This window comes from Mobula birostris, chromosome 4, assembly GCF_030028105.1.
Source record: "Mobula birostris isolate sMobBir1 chromosome 4, sMobBir1.hap1, whole genome shotgun sequence".
NCBI classification, from domain to species: Eukaryota; Metazoa; Chordata; class Chondrichthyes; order Myliobatiformes; family Myliobatidae; genus Mobula; species Mobula birostris.
This window is the reverse complement of record NC_092373.1, coordinates 41401849-41422280: the sequence shown is the minus strand read 5'-3', so window position 1 is coordinate 41422280 and position 20432 is coordinate 41401849. Positions and strand designations below refer to the sequence as shown.

Genomic DNA, 20432 nt, shown 5'->3' with positions numbered 1-20432 from the left:
TCAGAAAAACTGTGGAGTGGGTGGAAATAGAATTGTTTAATCAAGTAGCTGGCTGTATAGCAAGATCCAATAATTAAATTAAATCACAAGCTCACCACTGCCCAACTATTCAAACCACCACTCTTAACTTAATGGCTTCTGGAAACATATCAAAATAAGTCTGATGACAACGATTAAGTAGTATTCTCTCCACAAGAGAAAAAGTAAGTCTAAGCCTGGTCAACTATTCTTAGTCTTAACTCTAGTATAGCACTCTGATTTGGATCACCCAGAAGTTATTTTATGTAAGGCTTGATGTTAGTATCACTTATTCGCACTCCTGAGACGTGCTGCCTAGACTCTGTGGGGTGGCCAAGTGAGTGGTGGCATCTTCTGGGTTATCAAGGGGGCGCCCTCTTTCCTCAGTGTTTCACTGATAGGCCCGCAACACCTCCGGAGGGTTCAGCAGTGAATCCCGGCATCCCGGTCTCACCCCCTAGATGCCACTCACTCACTTGGGAGCCCAGATGGAATCCTCTCTCTTCATCCAGAGTCACCGACTACCCTTTTTAGCAGCTCTGGAGAGATCTTTCACTGCTTGTCGGTGTGTCTTCCCTCACACTCCCAACTCCCGGAGTAGACTTGATGTTGATGTGGCTACAAATCCTCTGCAGCCTACTTTGACCGGTCGGACCCTTGCTTTCCAGCCACGTTGCTGCGCATCAGCAGCAAGCTCAGCATACCTCAGCTTCTTGAGCTCGTAGGCCCCCTCCACTGCATCCTCCCATAATGTAAACGAGATGGAGTGAGACTGACCATAGCACAAGGTCTGGTCTGAGGTTGGTTTCCGCAATTTCAGTTGGGAAGCAGAGCCTCTGGCCTAAGTCTGCCACCATCTTCCAATCACGTGCCCCGCCTAGCCGCCCGGTGATGGTCTCGATGTATCGAGTCTGGCTTGACCCTCACCTTCCCGGATAAATGCTGTAAACGGCCACCAGGATAAAAGGGGAGGGACAACATTGATGCTCATCCGCCGACTTTCCAGCACTGCTGCAAGACACCGTAGCACCTGGTTGTGCCACCAGGTGTGTCAGCCTTGAGTAAGGCTGGTCTTGCAGCCCACCAGAATGTGTTTTACTGTTGCTGAAGTCTGGCAGAGGGAACGTGTAGGGTCCTCGCCATACCACTGGCTGAGATTCATGGGAGACGGGAAGATATCGTAGACAGCCCTGATGGTGAAGCTCGCTCTGAACGTCCCCATCTCCCACAGCTTTTTCCAGGAGAGAAATAACGAGTTCAGCAAATTCTATCTCACTCAAAGCATCCCTTCAATGTTTTAATCAACTTCAGAATTCCTTTCCTTAAAGCTGAAAAACTTTGCATAAAAACTGTGCGTAACCCTGAAAGAGTAGGTAGAGACCTGGATTCAAAGGAGCTTTAGTGATAAAAATCCAGAATGACAATGCACATCTAACGATCTTTCTGCCTAATCACCCATTTCAAGAAAAGCAGACGCAGATATTTTAACTGAATACAGTGGCCATCCCATCACAACTATTGCTCATCTGATCAGAGGGGTGAAATTACAAGAAACCTAATAGATAATTGGAAACACTCATGTTGTATGAAAGAACTTAAAGGGTCTATTCTACACATTAGTTTAGATCATATGGCAATGACATGATTCAAGTACCATTAACACATAATTAGCATATACTGAATTAAAACCTCTTTTTAAAACATTACAAAACTTTGGAAAAAAACAAGCTTTACTGTACTAAGTAATAGCAGCAGTTGGCTCCAGAATGATTTTGAGAACCATGCCACAGAACTACAATCTAAGGTCATTGTATCTATCATAATAGAAGTTGTAGTATTCCTTTCAGAACTGATCATCAGTACAATTCTCAACCATTTTTACCAGTTTTTTGGTTTGAAAGAATGTTTCTTAAAAAAACTATAATTATCTCTGCATCAAGTGGAGATAATCCTCCAGAGATTGTTGACTGAGTGTAGAAATCATCTGATGTTTCTCATACTGTTACCAGGTAACTGGCATGGATTGGCATTTATTGTGATGCAGCATTAAAATGTGTTCCAGGTTAGTTTAAATACCATTAATATGGAGGAATTACTGCCTTTGATCACATCCCAGACGACAGAAAACTCCTCAATTTACCACATATGCAAAAACTCTGACGACATCAAGAAAGCAGATTAAAAGGGAGTAAGACTGAAATTCCTACACAAAACCAGGAAAAAAAAAATCAACTTTTACGCATCAGCCATACATATTTTGTGCTGCACTCCCACTCATCCTTTCACTCAAATGTTTTAAGCTCAAGATGCTAAAACGAAGACCAAAATGGGTTAAATCGGCCATTATAGTTAGTGTTAAAGAGCAGCATGAGGAGTAACAAATTTACAAAGTCAAGGCTATTTACAGAAAAATTACATTTAGTCTGTTATTTAAAAACGCTTAACACTGAAACTACACTCATCAAGTTAACTGCATACCTTATCCAACACAACATCGCTAATTGCGGGCAGACCTTCAGGTTTCTGCATGCTAGCAAAGATGAACTGGAAACCCAAGAGAAATTCACGGTCATATTTCTTCTTATCCTCAGGATTAAGTGGCTTCCAATTTTCTAATGGGGTGAATTACAATAGTTAAAATTGGAAATACTATTTCAGCATTAAATTACATTGCAGTCATCTTCCATTCCTTCCTCCCCATTCCCAAAAGTCATGCAGCAGCCTACTTCCCTTTCAAAATGACCGATCTAGTCCACTTCCCTTAGTTCTAACTCCACAAGACAAAGCAATAAACATTTGTAAACTTCGCCAAATTGAAGAACATGGAAAGCCTAGAAAAACCTCCAGCACATATCAGAACCATAGTAACTAAATTATGTTATTTCATGAAGTACAGACAGTACAAAAATTTGGCAGCTGCAGTAACCTAATTAGATAACTTCATACTATAACTTGCCATGGTCCTGGATATGACTTGAAATTGTGTTATACTCACTCCTTTATTACATGGGCTTCTGGGATTTTTAGTGTCTTGCTGAAAAGTTACTTATAATAAAATAAATGAATGGTATACATTGCTTTAGAAGGTCAAAAACTGGGAAATAAAATTAAAATGAAGCATATTAAAATATTATATTTGGATTCTCAGGAGTTGAGCCAATATAGCATCTCAAGTTACAACAGCACCAAAAGAATTCTGCACTAAAAATAAATCAGTCTAGTGATGTGTATATTAACAATATAAAAACATTTACCAAGAAAATTGCACTGGAGTGAATAATGCTTATTGACAGATTTGAAAATCCCAGAATAGGACAACTGATGAATCACCAGAACATGACACACCATAAGCAAAGTGATTCTCACTAAACCTCAATTTGGTACCAAAAATCTAGCCAGTATGGAAGACAAATTGAAGTTTATTGAAAAGCAAAAGAATGAGTGAAGAAAATTTGAAATAAAATCAAAAAGACTGGAAACACTCAGCAGGGCTGACAGCACCCAGGGTTGAAATTTTAGGTCAAAGATCCTTCACAAAGCTGGGAAAGACCATAGCAATTTTGTTTTAATAGTAAAGAGGGTGGGAAGAATAGCATATTCAAAGAGAATGTAAGTGAAAAGTGGAGTTGCTACAGTGATTCTGTTAAAAAAAATGCAAATGCTTGACTGTAAAGGCTCTGACTGAGAATCTGCAGAGAATACAACACAGATCAAGTGAAATTAGTGACAAAAATAAAATTAAAATTACTTGCTGTCCTTGGTATCACATATACTGCATTGCTCAAGCCAGATCAGGAACATACGGATCCAGCAACATTTAAGCATTATCCAACACTAACAATAGCAGAAGAGATCCTATATCCAGAACTACTGCCTTTGAATAGGTATAAAAGAACCCCAAAGCACTATTTCAAAATCACACCACTTATCTTGACGATATTATTTATAAACAATCTGGTCATAATGATTGTGGAGGCCAGCTGTATGCATAATTGGCTGCTACATTTCCAGAAACACAAACAACCTTCTAAAGACCTCATTGGCTGTAAAGAGGAATGAAAGAGAAAGGAATAGTATTGTGTCAATGCATATTTTTATCCTCTGGAGAAAAAATCCTTCTATTTCATTTACACCAATTGCAGAATCAATATTTTCATCCTGAAACTATCTTCATATCTTGACTGATAAGCCAGAAGTCTATGAACCAGTCCTCATTGGATCAGAGGTGGTGAGGGTCAGGAACTTTAAATTCTGTGCTATTTTGGAAGACATGTCCTGCGCCCAGCACAGAAGTGCAATTACGAAGAAAGCACGTTAATGCCTCTACTTCCTTATGAGTTTGCGAAGATTTGCATGACGTCTCAAAAGTTGGCAAACTTCTATAGAAGTATAATGGAAAGTGTATTGACTGGCTGCTTAACACCCTGGTATGGAAACACCAATGCCTGTGAATTGAAAATCCTACAAAAAGTAGCAGGTATGGCCCAGTCCATTATGAGTAAATCCCTCCCCACCACTGACACATCTATACGAAGCATTGTCACAGGAATGCAGTCCCTCACCACCCAGGCCATGCTGTCTTCTCACTGCTGCCATCAAGGTGGTACAGGAGCCTCAAGACTTATCTCTCAACTATCAGGCCTTTGTACCAAAGGGCCTTCACTTCACTTGCCCCATCATTGAAATATTCCCATATCTATGGACTCACTTTCAAGGCTCTTCATAATCACATTCCTAATATTTACTGGTTATTTATTTTTTAGTATTCTTTCTTTCTTTGCAGTTTGTTGTCTTTTGTATACCGGTTGAACGCCCTAGTTTGTGTAGTCATTCACTGATTCTATTATGGTTATTATTCTATTATGGATTGAGTATGCTCAAAAGATAATGAATTTCAGGGTTGTATATGGTGACATGCACTATAATAAATTTACTCTGAAGTTTGTACTTTGATACTTTCAATATTCTACCTTCCACTGACCTGTTTTGACTTTCCTTGCCAATTTTATCTACGTCTTGAAACTTTCAAACCTCAACTGATAAAGACGGCTGATTTATAACATCAATTCTTTTGCTATCCGAAGGTGTTGCCTGGCTTGAGTATTTTATATTGCTTCTTCAGTCTTTTTTTCCATATTTACTGAATCAATAGTGACAATTACAGGCAGATTCAGTCATTTGATCCAAGGAGTGCAAAATGCAAGATATACCATAAACCGTCTTACTCCTTTTTACAAGAGTTCATGAGAAAGCATTCTGGCTTTCATGAAAGTAGTCAATAAGAGTATGCATCTTATGTAGAGGTTACCAAATGTAGATGTTACATATCTAGTACCAAGAATTCTTACTGGTACTATACCCAAATTGACTCAGCCAAAACAATTTGCCTTGAAAAAGTTGACAAAGCTACAAAACTGAAACCAGAACTTCAGAGTAGATTGTTCCGCACATAAAAATTTAGCTATAAACAATGCATTAACATAATTAAATATTTCGCACATACACAACATAATAGAATAGGGCAAATTGCCCTAACAGCTAACAGTCTCATTGCATAAATGTCATAGCTACTTTTCACAGGGAAAACCACTTTCCGCTCAGTTTACCCTCACCTCCCAAATCCTTAGTTGTATATGGAAATAAATTAAATGACCATGCATTTTGTTTTGGCTCAATATTCAGCCCATTGATCTTCAATGTGGGGTGGGGGGAGAGGTGAGAACAACAGGTATACAGATCAGCACCTTAAGTACTTGCAATATTTTTGCCTAGTGTTCAGCTAAACACAAATTTATATTAGTTTATCTCCACCTTGTGGCAAACAACTACTTAACTTGATAAAAGGCAAGATAGCTCAAAACAATAAGTAGCAGAGTCCGGCAGTTTTCATTGTGCTCAAATCAATGGATACATAATGGACTAAAAAGTAGCGAAAAAAGGGGTCAATTGAGAACAATAGCCAATTACTTTGTGCCCCCATTTCTATTTTGCTTTTAATAACACTTTTATCAAGTTAGAAATTTTCCATTCAGCAAGATAAAGTTACAGTCCCATTAACAAGATCCATCGTTTTAAATGTTTTTTAAAAATAACTCACCTTCTTTATATTGGTATTTTTGATCCGACAACTTAATTCCATCTGGCTTGACATTTTCTACATCTTGCTTATCCTCCTTCTCCTCCCAGGTTTCCTCTGGTTCATCACGAGTCGGAGCAATTGGTTCAGCCACTTCAGTCGGTACAGCGGCAGGCTGGGCAGCAGACTCAGCAGCAGACTCTTTGAATTGAGGCTGCAAAAAAAAAAAAAAAAAAAAAATAGAATTTCAGTGTGAAAGTTGCATTTCAGATAAATGGCTGCTAACTATTTGAGAAGCATATCCTAAACACAAACTTGGATTTCATTATGCCATCTCCCCCAATCCTGAAAACGCTCAACCTTTGCTATTCCATGGAATAAAGAACTCCAAAGATGCATCACTCTGAGCAAATTATTTTCAGTCCTAAAAGGACTAAAAGACCAACCTGTTTTTAATATACAGTATGTCCACACTAACCAAGTGTTCTCAGCAAGGCCATATACACTATAGAAGGACGTTGTTCTTGTACTCAAATTTTAATGTAATAAAACCCAACAGGCCTTCATCAACTGTGGATTGAGTTTAAGAGCTGAAAGGTAATGTTACAGCTGTATAGGACCCTGGTCAGACCCCACTTGGAGTACTGTGCTCAGTTCTGGTCACCTCACTACAGGAAGGATGTGGAAACTATAGAAAGGGTGCAGAGGAGATTTACAAGCATGTTGCCTGGATTGGGGAGCATGCCTTTTGAGAATAGGACACAGCACAATACAGGCCATTCGACCCACAAAGTTGTGCTGAACACGTCCCTACCTTAGAAATTACTAGGCTTAACCATAGCCCTCTATTTTTCTAAGCTCCATGTACCTATCCAAAAGTCTCTTAAAAGACCCTATCATATCTGCCTCCACCACCGTTGCCAGCAGCCCATTCCGTGCACTCACCACTCTGTGTAAAGAACTTAACCCCCGACATCTCCTCTGTACCTACTCTCCAGCACCTTAAACCTGTGTCCTCTTGTGGCAGCCATTTCAGACCTGGGAAACAGCCTCTTGACTACCCACACGATCAACATCTCTCATCATCTAATACACCTCTATCAGGTTACCTCATCCTCCGTCGCTCCAAGGAGAAAAGGCTGAGTTCACTCAACCTGTCTCATAAGATGATGAGAGGCATTAATGGTGTGGATAGTCAGAGGCTTTTTCCCAGGGCTGAAATGGCTATCACAAGAAGGCACAGTTTTAAGGTGCTTGAAAGGAGGTACAGAGGAGATGTCGGGTTAAGTTTTTCTCCCTCAGAGAGTGGTGAGTGTGTGGAATGGGCTGCCTGGAACAGTGGTGGAGGAGGATATGGTAGGGTCTTTTAAGAGACTCCTGGATAGGTACATATAGCTTAGAAAAATAGAGGGCTGTGGGTAACCTTAGATAATTTCTAAGTAAGTACATGTTCGGCACATCATTGTGGGCCGAAGGCCTGTATTGTGCTGCAGGTTTTCTATGTTTCTATGCAATTTGCCTTCCTAGCTGCTTCTGAATATTAGCATAAAGTAATATGAACTGATCCCATTGAATGTCATCTCCTGATGTATCAGCCCTTAAGTACCAGCAATATTGTTTCTTTGCCAATGTAGGGGAAAAAACTGCCATGCTTTTGCCTGCCGTCTCAGCTTGTTCAAAATACCATAAAGCCTCTGGACTATGCAATCCCACTTTTGTGCAATCAAACTTGGATTTTATTTTTCCTTCAGTAAAATCCATAACTGAACCTGAAATACATTTCCAAGTTTGCGGATTGCAAGTATCAACTTCTGCCAACCCAAAATACGCCCTTTCATTCCTGTTAGCCAGTCTTTTGCTACTCCAATCCTTTTCGTCAAGTCTTAGAGAAAGCCTTCTGTAAATCCAAATGCAAAAAAATCCACTGGTGCCCCCTTATGCAGTCAACAAGATTCACCCTTAAAACTCCAAATTTCAGTGTTTTCCCCAATAGTAAGCAAATTGACAGATCAGTGGTTCCAAGTCTCGAGCAAGGAAGTCTCAATTCTCAATCTGCAGACACTATCATAGATACTAAACAGTGTCCCACATTATTCTTAAGCCAGAATATATTGAAAACTCTTGGGCTGGATAGGGGTTTAGTTTTGTTTTTTATTCAGTTATTGAATCAAAGCCATCTGCTCACAGCAATCTTGATACACAAAGTCAACCTCAGACGGATCAGTATTCCATGAAACTGCGGTGTGTCTGAAGTGAGACAATAACTTCAATCAAATTCAGATGACCACCACTTAATGGTCTTTACCCAGGTAGCCAAGACCACAATTAATAGGTCATTCAGGAGGCCAACTAGATTGGCATTTAATTTAAGTCTTGATGCAGAAAATAGTGTCTAAACTTCTCAGCATGTTACCATAAAAACAACACATCAGCATATACAACTAATACTTTGAGATATATATTGTATATGGAAGAAATATATGCTTTATACTTTAACAAACTTTATGACCATTGCACACCAGTTACCACATTTGTTTGGAGTGAGGAAATGCCAAGGAGGTCCAAGGTAACACAGACCAGACATGCTCACTGCCCAGATACATAGACACAAACCACATGCTCTTTCACTCATTTCTGCCACCCCCTGCTAAGACTCCCACCTCCAGATACCCCCTTCCTTGAGACCTCTTTTCCTAAAGCCTCTTCTCTTCGATCCCATCCCCTTTCAACTCTCAAAACAAGTATCAGTATTTACATCAGGTAACAAGAACAACCTTGCCAGAGGTCTGAAATTCAAAAGGATCTGAGCAACATCTGCATTATAATATACTTTTAGCAGAGGGTTCAAAAGCTAGGTAATTCCACAATCAGTGACGAGTTAGTTATTGCACATCGTAGCAGATGTACGATACAGACACTGACAGTCTGGATCCTGCATGTAAGTAGTATTTCTAACTTGTACATTATGTTTAAGCACAAATACCTCTTTGAAAGCATCAAGCAGATCTCCAACTGCCTCTTTTTTGTTTAAGTCCTTCATTTTCCTCTTCTTCTTTGGCACCGATACAGCTGCAGCTGAAAAAGAAAAGTGTCTTCAGTGAACTGACAACACACATAAACGATGGTTGAGAAATGCAATCATTCTATAATAATTAGCAAAGGTAAAGCCCATTAAGGATCAGCATGACTATAATCTTAAATTTAACTGCAAACTGAGAACTAACTCCACATTGGAACAATTAAATGTTGAATCATGAACTACTGGTTTAGAAACTCAGTACACGAGAACAATACAAAATAATCTTCCCCCTCAACTGTTCTTCTGTTCCAGTACACATGGCTTTCAATCCTCTCATTGTTCAAGAATGTATCAATCCCCTCTTTAAATATATCTAGTTTCCAAAGACACACTACCCTCCAAAATAAATTCCTGTGCAACTCAAGTTTTAAATAACTATTCTTACCGTTTCCTCAATTGCCCCTCGTCAACATTTACTGTTACATGTTTGTATGTTTCAATAAGATCACCCACCGCTCATACTTCAAGGAAATCAAGTGTAACATTTTTAGCTGCTTACCATATGACAAACCTATTGTCCCAGAAATTGGCTTATTAGACTACCTCCAATACTAATATACCTTTTCTTATGGGAACTGTGCACAGTACTCTAGGCCCAGCATCATCAATATCCCATATTAGAGTAACAAATACTGACAACATTGATAGACTGCTATTCTGGTAGCAACAATTTGTCCTGAAAGAATTCTCAAATTATTGGGAACTGATTTCTGTAGTAGATAAAATCTGTTCACAAAGGATTTGTGAAAACAGAAATGTACAACTTACATATCAAGATGCGTGCATAAATGAAAAAGATGTTATGAAAAATCATGATCTGGGCTTTCTTCAAAGAATGCACGCCTTCCTGGAACCCAGAAGCTGCCTATACTTCTCTATATTTCAACCACATGGCTAATTTACTACTTGCTGGGCTTAAATGTTAACCATGAAGACTGATGCCAAGTACTGGCTTTAATTAATTCTTTGCTTCCTATTATTAATTCCCAGTTCCACTCAACAGGTTTCCTATATTTAATTTAGCCAGCATCTTCCTTTTTATATGTACAAGTTCTTGCTGTTTGTTTTGAAATGCCAGTTTAGCTTTTAATTAATTCTCGTTTTATTAGCTATTTAGCTCATGAAAATACTGTAGCCCTCTAAACTGACATCTGATGTTACTACTTTGTATGCTTTAACTCTGTTTACTAAATTAAATTAATATTTACCTTGAAAAGATTTACCAAAAAGATGGTTTATCTTTCTGAATGTGACTAATCTCAACTTCAGCATTATGAAATTGCAACATAAATATCTGCCAAAATGAATTGTAATTCAAATGCAACATATAGAAATAAAAAGCAAATTAGATATGTAAATAAAAATGACCCTTCATGGCTAAGACGGAAGAAAATGCCCGAGTTGTTATCATTAGGTCTTATCATTTGGCCTTCTCTGCTGCAAAACAGGTTCTGTTAATTCATTATTATTGTTAAGAGTAGATCATTTGAAGAGTGCCTAGACTCTGCATCTACTCTACACTGAGAAATGTTGGTGAACTGCATCAACCTACCATTAATATCACTATTATTACTTTGATAGCATAATCGCTACCATATTACTCTGGACAAGACTGACAATATTAGAATAATATGCCATCATTTCACTTGAAAGCCTTGCCTCTATTTCACTCTGATTCCACTGACTCTGACCTCCTGCACCCCCTCCAGTCAAAACTCAATGCAATTAAAATGTGCCTTGCATCCATGACAAAGGAATAATATTCACAACTGTAGTTTTCCTTAAAAACTTTTAAACCTGGAGAAAGTATACCAATGCTTATGTCCAGCAATGAAGGACAAGCAGGCAGCATTATCTGTCAAACCACATGATGACTAGTGGTGTTCCACAAGGGTCTGTGTCACAATAGATTCTTTTTACATTATATGTCAATGATTTGGATGATGGAATTGATGGTTTTGTTGCAAAGTTTCCAGACCATAGCGAAGATAAGAGGAGCAGGTAGTTTTGAGGGAGTAAAGAGGCTGCAGGACACATTAGGAGAATGAGCAAAGAAGTGGCAAATGGAATAGTGTTGGGAAGTGTATGGTCATGCACTTTGGTAGAAGAAATGAAAGGGTTGACTACTTTCTAAATGGTGAGGAAAAAGTTCAGGCTCAAGGAACTTGGGAGTCCTTGTGAAGGATTTCCTAAAGGTTAATTTACAGGTAAAGTCTGTAGTGAGGAAGGCAAATGCGATGTTAGCATTAATTTCAAGACTAAAATTTAAAAGGAAGGATGTAATGTTGAGACTTTATAAAGCATTGGTAAGACCTCACTTGGGAGTATTGTGTGCAATTTTGGGTCCTTCTCTTTGAAATTATGTGCTGAAACTGAAGAGGGTTTAAAGGAGGTTCACGAAAACAATTCCAGGATTGAATGGTTTGTCATATGAAGAGCATTTGATGGCTCTGGGCCTATATTCACTAGAATTCAGAAAAATGAGGGGTGACTTCATTGATAAGAGTGGATGTGGAGAGGATGTTTCTTATGGTGGGACAGTCTAAGACCAGAGGACACAGCCTCAGAATAGAGCGGTGCCCTTTTAGAACAGGGATGAGGAGGAATTTCTTTAGCCAGAGAGTGATGAATCAGTGGAATCTGTTGTCAAAGGCAGCTGTGGAGGCCCAGTCCTTATGTATACTTACAGCAGAGGTTGATAGACTCTTGACTAGTCAGGGTATGAAGGGATACAGAGGAGAGAGACAGGAAATTGGGGCTAAGAGGAGAAAATAGATCAGCCATGATGAAATGGCTGAGCAGACTCGATGGGTCAAATGTCCTAACTCTGCCCCTATATTTTATGGTCTTATGTAAAGACATAAAGCTTCGTTTTCATTCCATGTCACATTAGAGAAGTTAAGGAATTTAAAGGCAATAGAATTTAACTTCAGCTCGTGTTTCCACGCAAATCCTTTCAGAATGCAAGGCATCAACACATACTTAACACTAAACTTTCCTTGTAATGCTATACAATTCTCTCAATATTTATTACTAATACCTTGCATAGAATTGTCATTAGTCTGTGATAACACAGCTGCTGATGGCAAGGGATCTTGCGTTTGGTTTTCTACAGAGTCCTCCTCCTCCTCTTCCTTTTCTTTCTCCTTCTCTTCTTTCTCTTTCTCCTTCTCCTCTTTCTCCTTGGGACATACCAAGACTTCTTCATTCTCTTTAGATTTTGATGTTTCAGGCTCAGAAATGGGACTAATATGAGATTCCTGCTGAGCATCTGAAACTTCTGATTCTTGCTCTTTTGAAGGCTCTAGGCCATTAGTCAATTTTGGTTCTTCAGGTTGTGCAATGGGTGAATCCATTACAGGTTCAAGTGAGGGTTCAAGTGAAGGCTCAGATTCTTGATTAGGCTCAACTTCCTGTGTTGGCGTAAAACCATTACTTTCAACTGTCAAGACTTTCGTGCAAGATTCATCTGGAATCACTTCTTCTTTCTGTAGCTCTTGTACCTCTGTTTCACTTTTCTGCAGTTCTTTATCTACATGTGGCAAAGTAGGAGGTTCTGCCAAAGGGTTCATTTCATCATCACCGCCATCAAGTGGCGTAGAATCTGTTACTGACACATCACAAGATATTGCAATGTTTGTAGTGTCCTCCGGCTCTGTGATTGGAGTTTCTTGCACTTCTTCAGAGTCTGTTTGTTTAGTGTTATTTTCAGATTTGTCTCCTACAATTTCAGGCGAAACAGATTTCTCAAGTTGGTTCAGCTCTTCTAATGGTTTAGATATCACAACAGGAGACTTTGGCTTATCTATGAAAATGAAAAAAAAATCAATTAATATTAGAAACATCACATAAAACTCGAAACTGATAATGAGTTGTGAGGAGAGACATCATGGTGAAGATGATATATTGTCTAGATAAGCCCTAGGTAAAGTCAAAGTAAAACTTATTATTGAAGCACATATTCATTACCATATACTACCTTAAAATTAATTTCTTGCAAGCATTTAAAGGAGGTTAAATATAATACAATTTTAAACAAAGGCTGACAAACAACCAATGTGCAAAAGTTAAGGCAGATTGCATCCAATTGTATAACATTGAGTATGTGAATTTATGACTTTAGGAAGGGACTTTCGGATCATCAAGGAAATGGCGGCGTAAGGAAAAGGTCTCTCAACAAAAAAGAAGGCAAACTGCCCCATAATCGAATTTAGACAAATACTTAATATTGCATAACTATATTAATAAAAGGGGCAAGGATGATGTCTAAGAACAAGATTAAAAAGTCCGCTCCGAAGGCTGATAAACATAAAGAGACGCAGCAAGGCGACGGGCCTAGCTCCCCCACAGCAAGCCAGGACAGAGATAATGAGGGAGAATCGGTGACTCTGTCCTTGATTCTCGGAGAGATTCGTGAGTTCCGACAAGATAACAGCAAACAGCTGGAAGATATTAAAGGAGAAATAGTAAAAACTAACTCGCGGATAGATGAAGCCGAAGTGAGGATTGTTGGAATTGAAGAGAAGCTACAAAACGCAGAGGAGGTGATAGCAGAAATGCTGAAGCTGCAAGACCAGCTCCAGTGGAAACTAATAGATCAAGAAGGCCGCTCGAGAAGGGAAAATGTGAGGATTTACGGAGTTCCCGAAGGAACTGAAGGTAAACCCAGATTGATGATTCCCTTCGTGGAGAAGCTACTTAGAGAGAACCTTGACATACCAGCCGCAAAAGACCTACAGATAGAAAGAGCTCACCGCGCATTGGCACCACAGCCTCCAGCAGGCGCCCAACCCAGATCGATTCTGGTCAGATTTCTCAGTTACAGAACGAAGGAAGAGGTGCTTAAAAGGGCATGGCAAAAGAAAGGTTTCATGTGGAACAACTGTAAAATCAGTTTAGACCACGACTACGCACCGGGGATTCTTGCCAGACGGAAGGAATATACGGAAACACGGAGAGTCCTGAAGGAAAACAACATCAGATTCCAGACCCTGTATCCAGCTCGGCTGAGAGTCTTTTACGACAAAGGGACAAAAACTTACGCTACAGTGGAGGAGGCAACATTGGATCTGGCGGACCGGGGACTAACTATTAAAGTTATCACCCAACTGGAGTCGCTACTGGAGAGGATTCGGCAGAAGTCGTGGCAGTTAGTGGGGCGAGGACGCTCCACTTGAACCAGAGTGTCAAACTACAAGGAAAAGCTGCAAATATTCAGACGCAAATGTACAGAAAACACAGATTAATTAAGAGAAATGACTGAAAAGAGTAAATCAGACTTAAAAGTAAAATGAAAACTGGTAACTGAAAATAAACTAGATGGAATAACTTGAATGATAGCAATATGGTCCAGACATAAATAGGAGAAAATTCTCTATGATTATTCAAACTGCTGAGGGCCCTCTAACACAGGGTGAAGATAGAGGTTATCCCTCTGAACTGAGGCGGGTCGGTGCTCAGGCCTCACTGTGGGAAGTCGGGAAAAATTTTTACATGTTGCACGTTCAAAAATGTCTAGGGTGTGGTTATATGTCTTCGTTTACTGTTGAGAAGGGATTGCTTACTGTTTGGTTAGAAAAGGAGAGTGTTTTTTTTTCTACTAGAGAAAAATGCAAACTGAATTGGTAAAAATAATTTCCTATAATGTTAATGGGGTTTTGAATCCAATTAAAAGAAATAAGATTATGTCTAAATTGAAAAAAGAGAGGGCACAAATAGCTTTCCTCCAGGAAACACATATGAGCCAATCTGAACATGGAAAATTAAAAAGAATGGGCTTTAAGCATGTATTTTATCCATCATATAAATTGAGTCACAAAAGAGGGGTAGCTACTTTAATATCAAGTACTCTTAATTATGAACATATTTCAGAGACTAGAGACAAAGAAGGACGGTTCGTAAAAATCACAGGAAGAATAGAAGGTACAGAAATAACATTGCTGAATGTTTATGCTCCTCCAGGTTGTGAATGGTCATTTTATAGACACATTTTTGACCTAATGGTCAGTTCTCAAGGGGTAGTAATTTGTGGAGGGGATTTTAATATTAGATTAAATCCTATATTAGATTCTTCAAGAATAGTTACTCAGAATAAACCTCTGACTCGGAAAGTGAATTCATTGATGGAGGAGTTGGGAATTATAGATGCCTGGAGGGAATTACACCCTACTAGTAAAGATTACTCTATACATATTACTCTTTCCCTCATTCAGCCTATTCAAGGATAGACTATTTCTTTATCTTTAATACGGATAGACTCAGGATAAAAAACTGTAATATTGCAACAATTGATCTGTCAGCTCATAGCCCAGTCTCTATGTCTCTAATCCTGGAAAGGAAAATGAGGAAAACACTATGGAGGCTAAACTCACATATACTCAATAACCCGAAAGTAATGGAGAGATTAAGGGGAGAAATCAAAGAATATCTAGACCTTAATGACACGGGAGAAACATCACCAGTGATCTTATGGGATATATTGAAAGCTGTACTGAAAGGGAAAATTATTTCCATTACCACTCACATGAAAAAAATCAATGCACAAAAATTAGCAGACCTTCAAGGAAAATTAAAACAACTTCAAGTTGTAGATAGCAACAAAAGTAATTCAAATCGAAAACAGGAAATTAGGAAATCGTAAAGTGAAATTGACGATATTTATACGTTGGAAACTCAAAGAAATTTTCTTTACCTGAGACAAAAGAATTATGAAGTAGGAGGTAAATCAGCTAGATTATTAGCATATAAATTACGAAAACAACAAGCAGACAATACAATTCATAAAATAAAGAATCCAAAGACAAAGCTTGTGGAGAGTACAACAGGGAAAATTCAAGAGAGTTTTGAAACATATTATCCAGAGCTGTACTCCCAACCCCGGGCCCCCAATGAGCCCTATATAGACAGTGTATTGAATTTTTTAGATCTACCTAAACTTACAGATTTACAAAATGAAAGTTTATTAGAACCAGTAACTGTCAAAGAACTGAACGTGGCCATCTCTAGGTTAAAGGCTGGAAAGTCCCCGGGTTCTGATGGGTTTATCTCAGAGTGGTACAAGTCCCTGAAGACACAGTTAGCCCCATTACTACTTAACACCTTTAATTGGATCTTGCAGAGAGGAGAAACTCCACCTTCCTGGAGAGAAGCGATTATTTCAGTTATTCCTAAAGAGGGTAAAGATAAACTAGAATGTGGCAATTATTGGCCAATTAGTGTTCTTAACTTAGATTACAAACTATTTACATCTATATTAGCGCGCAGAGTGGAAAAGTTTTTACCTGGCCTAATTCACTTAGACCAGACTGGATTTATTCAACAAAGACAAACACAGGACAACATAAGGAGAACTCTGCACATAGTAGAACAGGTTAATAAGAACGAGACAGAGACAATGGTAGTAGGATTGGACGCTGAGAAAGCTTTTGATTCGGTTAGCTGGGCATTCCTATACAGAGTGTTAGGAAGATTCGGCTTTCAAGAAAAGTTTATTAAAGTAATTCAGACTCTATATGACAGCCCTACAGCCCGAATTAAGATAAATGGGGACCTCTCTGACTCCTTCATCTTAGAGAGAGGCACTAGACAGGGATGCCCAATTTCTCCTCTTCTTTTTGCGCTATATATTGAACCGCTTGCCCAACTAGTAAGACAGAGCGAAATCGTAAAAGATATCAGGGTGGCAGGGATTGAACAGAAAGTGGCGTTATTCGCAGATGATGTTTTGGTCTATCTGAGTGAACCAGAAAAATCATTTATAGGATTGTTTACACTGTTGGATGACTTTGGGAAAATATCAGGTTATAAAATAAATGTAAAGAAAACGCAGGTTATGTCCCTAAATTATACACCATCCAAAAAATTGCAGGATACATATGATCTTAAGTGGGAAGCTAAATCATTAAAATATTTAGGAATAACCCTGCCGAAGGATCTTTCAACACTGTCACAGGTAAATTATGGGCCATTAATCTCAGAGATAAAAGCAGATATGCATAGATGGAATCTTATCCCCTTTTTAAGTTTAAATTCAACGATAAATACTATAAAAATGAATATTCTTCCTCGGTTATTGTATCTTTTCCATACTTTACCTGTGGAGGTGGATGATATCAATTCAGGGAATGGGACAAATGGATTTCCCGCTTCATTTGGTAAGGAAAGAAACCTAGAATTCGATATAACACCTTACAGTTAGGGAAGGAAGGAGGAGGTATGGTTCTTCCTTGCCTGAGAAATTATTTTTATGCCTCACAGATAACCCCTCTGTTATATTGGTGTAATAGGGAATATAAGGCTAGATGGAAGGAAATAGAATTTGGATTAGTTGACAGTTTTCCTCTTCAGGCCTCAATAGCTGACAAAGGATTGATGACCCAGTTGGAAAAATCTAAAAACGCTTGGATAAATCTTACATTAAAAGTATGGCAGAAGGTAGTTAATTCATGTGGAATTAATAACATGTTAAAACTCTTTAGATGGTGTGCATATGATACCGAATTCCTTCCCAACAGAGGAGATAAAAGATTTGAGCTATGGATAAAGAAAGGTCTTACAACCTATCTCTCATTTATAGATAAAAGAGTATTACAAAGTTTCCAAATCCTGCAGGACAAACATGGCCTAGAACATAATGACTTTTTTAGGTACCTTCAAATACGAAACTATGTTAACCAGAGTTGTAGATATACAGACCTATGAACAGTAGAATTAGAATTTTTCAAGATTCTGAATTCGGCTTGCAGTTCAATACCTAGTAAATCAGTTTCTCGATTATATAATGCACTCTCCCATGCTAAAAATGTAAATACACTGTATATTAAAGAGAAGTGGGAGAAAGAAGCGGGGTTGGTACTTTCAGAGGAGGCTTGGGAGAAAATCTGCAGCTTTCAATGGTCCTCGACTAATTCTTTGACTTGGAGAGAACATTGCTGGAAAAACATTATAAGATACTTCAAGACCCCATATCAGGAAAAATATAAAGATACAAATGTGATGTGTTGGAGAACGTGCGGCTCCAAGGAGGCAAATCATTTTCATATTTTTTGGGATTGCCCTAAATTAAGTCTATTTTGGGAAGGTATTCATAGAACATTAGTTAAGGTACTTAGGTCCCAGATACCTCTGAACTTTGAGACGCTCTATTTGGGGCATGTATTGTTTCTTGAACAGAAGGAAGATATAAAGTTGCTGCAGGCCCTCTTAGCGGCAAGTAAGAAATCAATCACTAGAAAATGGCTAAATCCAATACCACCTACATTAGAAGATTGGTACGAAATTATCTTGGAAATATTTAAAATGGAAAAGTTGACTTACTCCCTGAGAACTCAAAAAGAAAAATTTTATCAAATCTGGAATAAACGGATTGAATATATAATCCCAATGCGAGCAGACTTTAGATGACTCTCCTAATGATTTATACTGCTCTTCTCATCAACACAGTAATATTGCTAACGTAAGCACCCCTAGTCTAAATGTTTGTTTTTTTTTGTTTTCTTTTGGAAAATAGAGAATTAACACAAGTAAAGGGAAAGATTTGGGAAAGGGATAAAAAAAAATGAAAAAATTAAGTAAATAAATACATAGGGATTGGACAATTATGTCTGCGGGCAGGAGCAAGCATGAACAAATCAGGATATAAACACCTACAATGGTTGATACATAGGCTTATATACAACATTTTGGACCAGTGGAAATGGTCCAGAAGGGTTATATGGAAACTATTATTACCATTTTTCTTAACAACTAATTCCATTACTTAGCCTAATAGGTTAGATTTACCACAGTACATAATTATCTACTTAAATGTTTATTTTCCTTTTATATCATCTCAATGTGTACTTAAGAATGTATAAATAATTGTAGTTTTACACATATAAAAAAATGGAAAAGGTTATGTGTGGAAAAAGTACATGATATTTGTGAATTCCTTATCCAAATAAAGATAAAATTAAAAAAAAGAATTTATGACTTTAACAGTTCAGCAGCCACCTTGTGCCACTGAAGAACATCTAGCACAATCCAGTAAATAAACATTTACCAAAATTTAAACAAACTTTGCAATTCAAAAGACAATCAGCGCCCATGCAAGGAAATAACTTGTAGTTTACTATGAATTTTTTTTAATTGAATTTTATCACTCCTGTGGTGGCTAGCCCAAATGCAGTTGCTTGCAGTGCACTTGTGCTCTACATAACTGAAGAAAATTGGCACAGGCATCAAAATGATAAAATAAGTAAACTTAGTACAGATAAATTAATCAAGCTCCCAGCAATGGAAACTTGAAGTTCAGCAGTGTACGACACTAAATTATTTGGATACAGTTAATCGGAAAAGCTCCCCAAAGCTTGAATTTAAAAATCAATTACAGGAGTATACTAGGAGCCAAATCTCAACACATTTGGCAGTTTGGTTAATGACTACCCAAACTGAAAATGTACCATCATTTTGTCGATATAATCAAACTGCTACCTCATTCCAATGTTGGACTGAACAGCTGAGCTTTTCAACTCACCTGGCCGGATGACGACTGCTACCGGATGAGGACTTTCCCCATTTGCCTGTACAGCACCACCTCCTTCTAAAGTTCCTGCAGACTGGTAAATGAGAAAGGACAGAAGACTGATATAAACTTCACTTAATATCTTTAATATCAATTGTTTATATTCCCTTGAAATAACTTGACATCGATTTAAAATTTCGATCAAAGTTTATAGCTTTCCTTAGGAGATAGGAAGCAGATATAGAGCACAAAAAATACCCAAATAAGAATCAGTGTCAACCCAACAGAAACTGCTAGAAACATCAGCAATACCATTTTAAATTTTATTACTTTTGACAGCAGAAGTGTTGGTGGGATAGTGGATAATGTAAGATCTGATGCTGATGAGTGGTTGACAATCAGCATCTCAGTGGGTCCAAGACTGTCCCTATATAAGATCTCTGACTCTATATACTCACACATTTCATATGGATACTTTAACAGTTTATATTATACAGCATTCCCAGATCTTTCCAATGCTTGAAAAAGATATTCACTCCCTGCCTTCCATAGAACAGAGCACAACAAGCATAGTTAAGGGCCCTTTGGGCCAATATGTTGTGCTGACCTTTTAACCTTCAAGATCAATCTAATCTTTCCCTCCAACATAGCCCTCCATTTCATTTCTAACTCTCCCAGTCCTGATCAGGTCATTGCCCTAAAATGTTAAACATTTTTCTTCACAAATATTGAGAATACTATTCCCAGCATTTTCTATT

The 20432-nt window shown here is 38.2% G+C and overlaps 1 protein-coding gene across 7 annotated transcripts in view; it reads right to left on the bottom strand.

Annotated features, from left to right (window-relative positions):
- LOC140196294 (eukaryotic translation initiation factor 4 gamma 1-like) overlaps positions 1-20432 on the bottom strand; it is a 99679-nt gene that overhangs the window by 36353 nt on the left and 42894 nt on the right. For all 7 annotated transcript variants that reach the window (XM_072255244.1, XM_072255246.1, XM_072255242.1 and 4 more), the window contains 5 exons: positions 19687-19768; positions 12214-12978; positions 9078-9169; positions 6116-6308; positions 2497-2630 (listed from right to left, as the gene is read on the bottom strand). In XM_072255244.1, coding sequence (XP_072111345.1) covers positions 2497-2630; positions 6116-6308; positions 9078-9169; positions 12214-12978; positions 19687-19768 — 1266 coding nt within the window. The remainder of the gene's footprint in view (positions 1-2496; positions 2631-6115; positions 6309-9077; positions 9170-12213; positions 12979-19686; positions 19769-20432) is intronic.